General features: G+C 39.2%; 1 protein-coding gene across 1 annotated transcript; it reads right to left on the minus strand.

Moving 5' to 3' along the window:
• Window positions 1-3,919: 3,919 nt before the first annotated feature.
• On the minus strand, window positions 3,920-6,643 carry lbx1b (ladybird homeobox 1b). The gene is made up of 2 exons (XM_041838410.2): window positions 5,919-6,643; window positions 3,920-5,409 (listed from the first exon to the last, which is right to left on the minus strand). Exons 1-2 carry the CDS (start codon window positions 6,244-6,246, stop codon window positions 4,910-4,912), a joined length of 828 nt encoding a protein of 275 aa, XP_041694344.1. The 5' UTR covers window positions 6,247-6,643; the 3' UTR covers window positions 3,920-4,909.
• Between the last annotated feature and the right edge of the window lie 5,556 nt (window positions 6,644-12,199).

A 12,199-nucleotide genomic window follows, 5' to 3' on the forward strand; every position in this document is an offset into this window, starting at 1 on the left:
ACTTAACCCTGAACTTCGACATTTTACATTTGGAGCAACTTTGAAATGTGTTTGGAGAACTTGGATGAACATCTAATTCTGCAGTGAGAGCTTGTTGTTTTACACATGCATGACCATAAGGATAACAGGATGTTAATTGCTTAATTAACTCAGGAACCACACCTGTGTGGAAGCACCTGCTTTCAATATACTTTGTATCCCTCATTTACTCAAGTGTTTCTATTATTTTGGCAGTTACCTGTACATATTGAATCTTATGGCTACCAAATGTAAGGCCACGCTGAGATGCTTGATAGAAATCGACCACAAGGTGGCAGTGGCACCATACTTACAGGAGTAGATAAACGTCAAGTTATAGAGGAGCGCTTTTGGGTGAGCGAGTGAGTGAGTGTATTTAGCCAGAAGATGGCAGCCTTTTTGAAAATGTGTATCATTTTGACTAATCTGATGCAACCCATCAGACGTCATACATTACATTTTCACATTAAACCTCTCTCTCAGAATGAGAAACAGCCTCAAGACACACACACACAGAGAATGTATGCCTACTGTATTTGCTTGCTTGCAAACACACACACAGAGAGAGAGAGAGAGAGAGAGAGAGAGAGAGAGAGAGAGAGAGAGAGAGAGAGAGAGAGAGAGAGAGAGAGAGAGAGAGAGAAATTAGGTTTTGTGTAGTGGTAAAGCTCCCGGTTTAAATCGGTGACATTTTGACAGGACACATCATTAAGATCTGCCTGCTCAGCGGTGTGCCGTCATAAAACCGGACAGGCAATTTCTGTTTGCTGGAAATAGCTAAGCTAACTCGTTCTGCGTCTTTGGTTTTAATACAGTGCAGGCAACTCAGCGGCAGCAGAGGAGAGAAAATATTTCCAAGGTTGGGGTATATATTTTTTACCAAGCCTATATGTTCCCCTCCTAAATCACATGCCTCGTGCGAATGATCAACTACAATTTGATTAATATGCAAATTTGAAGCAAACAGTTCCATTTGAGCCTTCAGCGCGGGCTAATTAATCAACAGTTAAAGGAAATTAATACATACATCAATTCTGTCAGGAACATGCTTAGTTCAATCGCCCGTAAAATTGAAGTTTGAAGTATTAACTGGCTCTCCAGGAACGGTATGATTAAAACTTTGGTATTCGTCCCTATTTAGAGACGTTCACTGACAACTGCATACCTGAATATTTTATCAGATTTTGACTTTTGGTGCAGCAAAAGATTTATGTAGGTTATTCTCATGATTTATGTAGGTTATTCATAGAATAGCCAAATAAAAAATGCATAGACAATGCATGCATTATATTTTCAAATAAAAGATATAAGGCTGAAAAGATTCCTTTTCGCTGTGGCTGTGACAATTTGCTAGTTTGAGATACATTGGCCTATACTTTTTTTTTTACGTCGGGTTGATATCAGTTTAGATTGAAAACTTTGCTAACCTACATTTCTCCTTATAAAGGCTACAGTTATCATGAGCTTCAGATATAAGTTCTTCCTGCTTTTCTTGTAATAAATGTTTCCACAATGAGAAAAACGAAAGAAATAGACAGATAAATGAAGGGACCACAGAAAGGGAAGAAAAGGAGATGAGAGAGAGAGAGAGTTTGGTGGCCAGCCCCATTGTTTCAGCAGGGACTCATGCATCAAACTTCAATTTTCCGGACGATTGAATTAGTGATTTTTTCCATCTTGAACTGAAATACACTTAAAACCAACGGATTAATTACCAAGAGCTGGTCCCACTGACTGTCGTATTAGTTATCGCCTTGACAACCGCTCATAAAATAAGCAAGTGAAATCCATAAACTTAGCCTGCCTTAACACTCTCCACTCTCCCCGACCATAAATATGCTTTATTCAGAATAGGCGTGAGTGATATAAGGAGGTGGGGAGAATTCGAGCAGCTTTTTTTTTTTTTTATCAAAAGCGCAGGGGGTTTATTTGGCGAGCACGCGCGCAGTCAAGTCAAGTAGCCGATCAATGCTCGCGCTGTTGTTTGTGTGGGTAGCCTTAGCCGATGTGTGTGTTTGTGTGGTCATATAGCCTGCTCATATCCAGATATTATTGGAGAATCCTACAGTAGCCTAACGTTGTCATCGGAATAAAATTGTATGTAGTCGTCCAGCTAATTAATTAAGGCATTGAGATAAGTCTGCTAGGTTTTATTCCATTCTTGCCAAACCGTCAGTGTAGGCTAAAAGCATCGACCCTCAACCAAATAAATTCAACATTTTGGTTGGTTGTGGTAATAGTTTCCCCCACATTATTTCAGTCAATAATTTACTTTAAATAAGTAGCTTACTTGTACCCATTATAATTACAATGTTATTGAATATTGTAACGAATTATGAATATTTTAATTTTTAGGGAAGCTTAATTGAAAATTCAGATCAAAGTCTAGACACAGGTTAGGTGTTCAATGTTAATAAGGCTAATATAATTCTAAAAAGGCTAATTGAAAAATAACAAATGTAGAAATCAATGTATTACATTATTATTGTTATTATTATTATTATTATTATTATTATTATTATTATTATTATTAGCCTTTTAGGCATACTACCCATGTATTCTAGTAAAGATGAGAAGCTATAGGCCTACAAATAGTATAGATTACACGTTATAGGCTATATAGAGTGGGATGATAAAACTAATGCGAACAGCTTCCAAAAAGTATTGAGAAGGAAAGCCCTCTTTAGCAGCATCAATCCTCTCCTTAAAAAGACGGAGGGTTAAACAAGGCCCTTCTAGATCAAAAAGAAAGCTTTTCTTTATTACTCTTTCTCACATCACCATGTTTTCAGCTTCATTAAACTCCGCAAAGACAAAAGAAATAGAGAGAGAAGAAGAAAAAGACACGAGAAGAAAAGCAACGAAAGACTCCTTTTAACTAGACTTTGGCATAAATGTCACACTCTAAACTCTTTATGACTCGGGCTACTTAACATGAAAAACACTCTCACACAAAATGTGCCGCATTTTGTTGTTTAGAAAAACGTTCCTGGACAAAAGTCAAACATATTATTTCAGGGCCTAAAAAGGGAAGAAAGACAAGTGGCTGGACAAAAAAAGAGCCAGTTTCATTGTAATTCATTGACTTGTTCCAAATGCCAGGCTAAAAAGGCAAAGAAAAGGGGCTAGACATTAATGGTCGCAGATGCCCTCGTGAAGAGAGGGGCCTGTGTATGCATTATGGCCTTTGTTCGCGGGGAGTTAAACAGTTTAAAAGGAGGGTTAAGTCAATCCATCAAATTGTCTGAAATTGTGAGGAAAATTCAAAAACCATATGGCCTCCAAACGTTTGAGTCCTTTTTGTGCGGTGGGACACACTTGTCTCAGCATTGCTGCCTGCGGGAGACCGGGCGGGCTCCATTGTGACTTGTCACATCGGGGAAGGCATCTCATTTGTCCCCAGTTTTCATGCTTTACGCTCAAAATTATGGCCTCGTCCTGCGGTCCCGCAGAACAAAAAAACACAAACATAAAGGCTCAGGGAAACTGGCCCAAAACTTTGTGTTTTTGTGGCATCCCAGACCCTCTTTTCTCCCCCAGCACCAGATTTGCGATTCTCACATAAATTTCGTCCCGAATGGGGAAACACGTTGCCGGGTCAAGAAGCCAAGACACGCATTTAGCAGTTTGAAAGAGAGTGAGATGGCTGAGCCACAAAATGTTTAGAGTATCCTCACAAATGGGATACAATGGAACAAAAAATATTGAAGTATTATAAGGGATCATGGTTGCTAAATGGGCTACTATAAACATCCATATTATAGGCCTGCATTGAATTAGCTTCATAAAGGATTTTAGTCCTCCCCCTTGATAATTCTGCATATAGTCACCATTTTTACTAGGACTATAATAAAATATCGAAATTATAGTCTATCAGTCTAATAATAACATAAACAACGTGTTAAGAAAAGCCATTTATTTCCATAGTATATACATTACAGAATGTGCATTGGTTTTCAAATACTGTCCTGATTTTAGAAAGGCACTTACAGGTGTACAAAACATAACAAATCTATTCAACCGTAAAGTACTATATTGTATCCAAACAAATGAATCTATTCCTACGGTCCAGTAACTGTAGCTCCATATCGAAATATCACCGCAGTATTTTGTATTTTTATAACCTTCGTTTGATCATTTCTCTATAAAAACGCATAACTTGGTTTTTGATCCTTTGAATTTACCTTTTGTATCATGCAATGCAGCATAAGGATTATGGTTGGTGTAAATATGACTAGCTATTTATGTAAACGCTGTATACAAACGGTCTGAACTCGAGTAGGCCTATATGTATGATAAGGTATGTCTCAAAAAATAAACAAGCGATATAATTTAAAAGGACAAATAAATAGATATGATCAACAAAACAAAACATGCATTTCAACATGCAAAAGCTATCGAAAATTTTTCATAACTGACGTACTTTAAGCATATGACATGGTGTTACATAAATATGAACAAGGATCAATGTGTGTGTGTGTGTGTGTGTGTGTGCGTGTGTCCGTGTGTGTGTGTGTGTGTGTGTGTGTGAGAGAGAGAGAGAGAGAAATAAATAACTAAAAGAGGTGTGTTTGATAGATAATGACATGTTTCAAAATAATAGCATTATCTTTAGTTCTGATTATGAAACCTATATTGCTTTCATTGACATTTGAAGACAAGCGGAAACTGTCCGACTGCTGATGAATACAATTGAATATAGCACTGCATAGGCTATGTGTTGTACTGTTCATGCTTACTGTGAATATCTGTGTGCCGATACAAAAGTCACAAGAGACTAGTAAATGTTCTGAGATGATGTACGAATATCAGCAGGAAAAAGTTACAATCGTGTATGGATTGTTGCTGCTTTTTGTCGTACTTTTTAGTCTTTCATTATCCCACTGCGCAATCAGTCATCCACATCAATTTCCACGTCTTCGTCGTCCTCTGAGCATTCTTTACTTGTTGTGTGGTCTGAAAATGGCGACAGGGGGGACATCCGCAGTTTGCGAGCGAGCACGTACTCTTGTTGGCCACTCTGCGCGGGAGAATCGGCTCGCGGGTGATGTCCGAGCGTTCCATTGGCACATTTCTCGAGGTCAGCGAGCTTGGCGAGTTTCTCCAGAGGTACAATACCGTCACCTATAGCTTTGGCCGACTCCACGTCCGCCTTCATCTCTTCCAGATCCCGCTTTAGTTTGGCTCTCCTGTTCTGGAACCACGTGATGACTTGGGCGTTCGTTAGACCCAATTGTTGGGCGATTTGGTCTCGGTCAGCGGGAGACAAATATTTCTGATACAGGAATCTTTTCTCTAATTCGTAGATTTGGTGGTTGGTGAAGGCTGTCCTGGACTTCCTTCGCTTCTTCGGGGTGTTTCTTTGCCCAAATAGTGTCATACCGTCTCTCCCTGCACAAACAAATATACAAATTGTAAACATATTTTGAGACATTTGACCCCAAATAAATTATCTATGTTTTGTATTACTTATATTAGCCTATATATCACATATAAATGTAGACCTAATGTCATTCATTCATCATAAAGAGAAAAATTACAAAATTACAGCTGGTCAATTCATGAATAGCCTCTTTTTCACATTTCCAAATTACGCACAGAATAGATCAAAGGTTACATTTTCTGGCAAATAATCTTGTTTAAAACCTATGTTCAATGCCTATTTTTAGATAAAATATTACATTTACATTTACATTTTACATTTTAGTCATTTAGCAGACGCTCTTATCCAGAGCGACTTACAGTTAGTGAGTGCATACATTTTTTTTCATACTCGAATAAGCCCCTACATCGTTATAATTTCGCAGATTAAATTAAAAATAATACATTCCCTTTAAATTGTGCATTGCAATGTTATGAAAGTTATATCGACATAAGGCCATAAATACCATCATATTTACCTTCAGCTGCTTGTAGCACGCTAACTTCGAGTCCCTTGAAGGTTTTGCTGGCTAGTTCTTCCAGGGCGCAGAGTGGTGAGGTTTGTGTGAGCAGTGCCCTGTTGGACAGAGCAGAGATGCTGGACGAACGGTGCTTCTCAGCCGATGAAATCAGGTGTGCTGTCCCACAAATGGTGTAACTTCGTTTCACGGAGGGTTTGTTGAGAATGTCTTCGATACTGAACGGTGTCAGGGGCTTATTCGAGTTTGCAGGCGGAGGAAGATGGTCCAACGGACTTCGCCTCCTATTCTCGACCGCATCACATTTGGCGACTTCTTTGGATGTCATTATTAGTGCGTTAGTAGTTATGCAAGCTAACTTTGAAATGTTTTTGAATTGCTAACAACGAAAACAACAAACACAGATATAAAATAGTATCGAACCCTATCGAAAAAAGTCAAATTACAGTCACCAAATGCACGCCATGGCTGCAAACTTTCTTGCAAAAAGAAACACAAAAAAAGCCCTCTTTATTCCAAACCGGGATATCTTCTTGAAAGTATTATTCCACAAAAGACGTGCAGACAATCCGAAGGGGAACGGTGCCTCCCTGAAAATGGCGATGTCCAAAGAAGTCGCAGCAACAACTGACTAACAAGTTAATATTGATTAGGACGTAATCAATTATGTCCCCACTGGCACTTTCGCCCTCTCCCTTTCACTCTCTGACTATGTTGCAGTCCAGTGCAGGGCTTTTGCGAGTGGGGTGCTCCCAATAATTACAAGGCATGGCTTGAAGGAGGAGGAGCCGGTAGGAATTAAAACGCGTTGTGCTCTTATCATCTTTGGGTCTAAATTAGTCCTGGGGTGAGATACCAGAATAGGCCTTACGGTAAATGAGCAAGAGAGAGTGTGCAGTCAATGGGGGATTAATTCGCATTGCGTATTTAAGTGTAGTATTACAGTAATAAAGTCTGTGTACTTTTTTAGAAAATAGATACTTTGACCGTTTCCAATGTGAATATTGGAAATTAATTCGATGATTCTGAAGTTGGTAAAATTATGCTATGCAGTAGTCTAAGAAGTAGTTACTAGTTAGTACAGAAATTACATTTTCCTTCACCAAAAGCGATGGTTTTGGATGATCCTTTATTTTCTAAAGGTAATGTGGAGCTAGGCAATATATCAGGACTGATGATACACTCCTTCAGGGCGGGGGAGTGAGGAGACTAGGCGACGAGAGAAGAGGATAGGGGAAGAGGGGAGGAGAGGGGGAGAGGGGAGCAGCATGCATCCCTCTCAGCCTAGCCAAATCCGGGTCATAACTCACGCGAAAGGGACCTTTTACATCATCAGCGAGATATTTCATCTCCTATCAAATCTCTCTCCCGGTCCTTCCGGTCCTCGAGCTAGCGGTGGCAGGATGCTTTATTTTGCTTCGGTTCTGAAAGACAGCGGACGGGTCCATCTGCATACAGGAACGAATGATACATACTATATTTGGGTGACGTAGCCTACCTCTGCATTTAAAAAATATAAGTATTTTTAAAAATGTTATTATCAACTTTATTTTTCCGTCTGAATATCAAACTATTTCCGTATAATAGGGACGTTGTGGAATAATATGATAACTCAACATGAATGCAATAAATGAGATTATAATACATTTAAATTATTATTAATAATATTGTAAGTGTTAGTATTATTATTCGTATTATAAGTTATATTATTTTAGGCCTATTATAATAGTTATACATAATATTACAACGTTATTATCTATTTGTGAATTCTGTAACTGTACAATAACAATAGCATAAGCTAGCTGCACAACTGCATAGTAAGCTAGGCTACATATACGTTATAATAAAGTCCACATAGTTCTTCAATATTTCAATCCTGATAGACTGTGGTCTGCAATGTTTCAGATATAACTGATGCATACTGTTATGTTTCTGAAGACTGATACATCAAAAAGAGGAGGCGTCACTAAACACTTTGATGGCTCATTCTGCACGCTCTGATGTAACACCAGGGGAAATAAAATATCAACATAATGATAATATGTCAGAGAGAGAGAGAGAGAGAGAGAGAGAGAGAGAGAGAGAGAGAGAGAGAGAGAGAGAGAGAGAGAGAGAGAGATATTTGATTCTGGTGCATGAGGGACGTCTCCCACTCCATCAACAACCATAGTGTATTATTATGTCAAAGACCCAGAGCAAAAACAGACTGGTAATAAATATTGTTGTTTTGAAAAACGTCGGGTTGAAGTCTATTTATTATACTGTATTCCGGGTTTGATATCACCAATATTTTACCTCACGCCTCAAAGATGCTACAAATGTAATTTGCAGCTGAATGCAAAATCATTCATGTGGCCCTAAGCAAAGGATTTTAAAAAAAACATTGAAACGAAAAAGTTTTAAAAATAAGGCAGAAGTGAAGAATGATGCCACGTGCAATGTTGAGTTTTAACAATATGTTTTAAAGATTTGGTTCAGAACGAAACATTTGGAACGAAATAGTGTCTCTGAACTAAATCTATTGTGATTAACGTTTCGGCTAGAGTGGTTATAAAATATAGGCTACAAAGGGATTTTCTATATTGTCTTTCTGTCAACTTCAAAAATTGTTTCTACGTGCATGGGTAAACTGCGTTCCTGGTAACTTGATCACATTTGGAAGTCCTTGCTACCCCACAGCCAAAACTCAAGACAGTTTTATTCCAGAATGTATATTTGCTTGAAGGGGGTAATATCTGATTTCAGAGTCGATGTTAGATCTTTTAGGTGCCCCGTTTTGTATGAAACACGCCCCATTTGTCAGGATTTAGGTGTAAAACACCACATCAAACATGACAGCAAAATAATTGACAAAGGTTTTTTAAAGTTAAAATACTCAAATCCGTAATTGTGTAGCAATCAATTGGCGGCTAATATCCTTCCTATTTGTGTTTATTTTTGTAACACCAGAGTAATTCGAGGAGGCTACATACAATATAATAGTTGTCTATAACAACATTAGGCTAATTAGCCAATAAACATACTACTAGTAGGCCCAGTTAGTAGTAATAATTATTGGAATATTGATGTACACTTTCGATGTATTATTATCGAATTTGCACCATCAAAGGTTACATTCCTGACAGACACAATACTAGCTAAATAGACCACAAATATGTGGACTCAGTATTGGTCTGCAACGAATAATAAATGCATAACACTCCGATTCACACATTTTGTACTGCATTCTCCCCCTTTGTTTTGCCTACTTTTTGTTACATCCGATCAAGAATAGCAAAGCAACAACGTTTTGGTCACAAGTGTCAACAGCTGGGAACAGCCTTTCATGTAATGCTTTATTACCTAAATATGACTTCTGTGTATGGGATTACATGGAAAACTCGAATACAACACACAACGCTTTTGTTTATGGTGATGATATGTGATATTCTCGAAGTAGGGCAAATACTTGTGAAGACCAAGCCTTCATAATGCTTGTCATGTAGCCACCTATCACACTTGATTATGATGGACATGTCTCTTGCATGTTGGAATCCGCCACTATGGGCCAAAGCAGATCTTGTTCAAAGGCCTATACTACTGCTATGATACAGCGCCTGCCTTGTTAAAGATAGATATTTGCGGCGGTTTGTCGTCATACTCTGTCGACAAAAGCGACATTCTCTGGCAATGCACCGACATGTCGTTGACTTCCAATGTCAACTGCTTTTATTGCAACCAGGAGTCCTGCGGTCAAGTAAAATCACACAAAGATTTGGGGGAACTGTATAAATAGCCACCCCTCAAGTAGAGGCCCTTAGCTTTCTGAATAAGATATGTATGATATGCACAGGCAGTAGGGCCTTGTTTGTAAACAACATAACCTCATAAACATTATGGTGTGTACAAATGAATCGAGCCCTCAGTCATCTTTCAACACTATACTGATGCATGTTTGGACCCACACAACTGGAGACACACAGCAATCACCCTGGATTAGACACTGATTAGACAGCTGGTCTGAACTATCCACAATGTAGCCACTTTGTGAGGCCCCAAGGATGGCCTATAGCCTACCCCCATAGACATGTTATCTCATATAACATCAGATCAAGATAGGGGCTCAGATATGTCTCACAGTTAATAAATAAATCATATGTCATTACCAGTGGTAATTTGCACACTGACATTGGACAATTGTTGATTAAAGCCTATCCGGTTGGCCAGTGGATTTACCAGAGTAGTGGTCGGTTCTCATGGGACACCACAATATTTCATGTGACTATAGGGTAAATAGTTAAATGCTTCTATATCAAACCCCTAGAAGAGGTGGCAATGTCCACTGTGCTGTGCAACCATAGAGTATTCATTTGGGACCGTACATGTGATTAAGAGTTGCACTGCATGACAAGTCAAATACATAATGTATACATATTTTAGCATATTATCCCAATACATTCAATGGGAACCAAACCTTGAAATGCATAGAACATATAAAAATTGAAGTCAACAGTCAATACAACAAAACAGCTTGCAATACTCTCAAAGTTAATGTGGTAACAGGATAAATAAGCCAAACAGGTGCAAGAACCCCCAGCCTCTGAGTAACCACAGGGATCCGCCCACTACACCAGTATCATTACAGCCCAATCCAACACTAACAGTTGGTTCCCCTAGGTTGTTACTGACCCAGCCAACAGGCTGGAGTCCAGACCTGGGTTCAAATACTATTTGAAATCTTTCAAATACTTTAAGCGTTTGCTTTAGCCTCTTGAATGATAGGGCAAAATGTAGATTTCAGTCCTGGGTTCAAATACTATTTGAAATCTTTCAAATACTTTAAGCATTTGCTTTAGCCTACCTAGAGTGCCAGCTGGTCGGGGTTGGCGCTTTTGGGACTTTTTAATTGATTCTATTGCAACAGGCAAGCTCAATCAAGCACAGCTAAAGTATTTGAAATAATTTCAAATAGTATTTGAACCCAGGTCTGCTCCGCTGGAGCCCTGATCAACCAACCCAGTGTGATTGGGGGGGCCTATAAACCTACAACAGAGTCGGAACAGCCCAGACACAAGCGTTTCTAATCATGGAATGCACACTTTCCACCCCCAAAATGATGAAAACCAATGAAACGGCACATATGTTTGGTTAGAGATGTCGGGAAAGGGGCTCGCCAGCACCGCCGCCCACCCCAACGCGAGGGTGGAGGGGCCTCATGTCGCACACGGAACCACCTGGAGGATTTCACACATGCATCCTTCTTTATCCAGAACGACTTACGGGAGCAATTAGGGTAAAGTGCCTTGCTCAAGGGCACATCAACAGATTTTTCACCTAGTCGGCTCAGGGATTTGAACCAGCGCCCTTTCGGTTACTGGCCCAACGCCCTTAATTGCTAGGCTACCTGCCACAACCCGCATCAGCGTCACTGGCTGGGTAGAGAGTGGCATGGTGCTTAACTGGAGGATGTTTCTATTACTACAAAAGGAATACTACTCTTGACATCTGATGCAGGTTGTGACTTTGTTTATCATGTCTATCTAAATCAAAGCATATAGTTGTTGTTGTTTTCTATGGAGGGAGTTTCAGTGTCAATGGGTGCAAGACATAACCCTACTACTCTTGACCTGAATCCTTCTTAGTACATTCCGCAATATTTGCTTCTGTTCAATGGTCAGTCAATGGTCAAGATGTTGAAATGGCAGATTGTGGCTTTAAAGGGCAACTCCACCACTTTTCATTTTCAATATCTCCAGCACAATACCAGTGTTAACATAAATGATGTGAAAACGGTGCATTTCTAAGTTTTGACAGGAAAAAAAGAGAAAGTAAAAAAGTTCTACGCGATGACATCATCAAAGGTTAAAACATTTTAAAAGCAGTGATTTTCGAACAGTATGAGATTCACGGTGCCGTGCGGAGCAAGAAAATACCCTCCAGTGGGCTAGAAACTCGTTGCAGGTTTTGAAAATCACTGTTTTTTACTTTTAATCCACAGAGTATTTTAGGGCCTTTCTTATCTTATCTTTTAAACCACAGATCATAGAAACGCGTCGTTTTCACATACAGTATGTAGACACTGGTATGGTGCTGGAGATTATGAATATGAAAAGTGGCAGAATTGCCCCCATAAGAGCATAGGCTAACATTCTTCTATGGAAAGAGTGCCACACATTCCATCTATATTCATACTACCATGGCTTCTCTATACCAGCAGCATACTTCATTTGAATGAGTTTTCTCCCTCATATACATATCTCAGTTCAGTAATGCAGTAAACTATAGCATTGAAAGGCTTGGGA

This window comes from Coregonus clupeaformis, chromosome 20 (assembly GCF_020615455.1).
Source record: "Coregonus clupeaformis isolate EN_2021a chromosome 20, ASM2061545v1, whole genome shotgun sequence".
Taxonomy (NCBI): Eukaryota; Metazoa; Chordata; class Actinopteri; order Salmoniformes; family Salmonidae; genus Coregonus; species Coregonus clupeaformis.

What these genes read in the sequence shown, in the direction of transcription:
- lbx1b (XM_041838410.2), bottom strand. Translation starts at nt 6,246, where the DNA reads ATGACATCCAAAGAAGTCGCCAAATGTGATGCGGTCGAGAATAGGAGG. An exon ending in CGTGCTACAAGCAGCTGAAG is followed by an intron (nt 5,410 to 5,918) that starts GTAAATATGATG and finishes TTGTTTGTGCAG; the next exon opens with GGAGAGACGGTATGACACTA.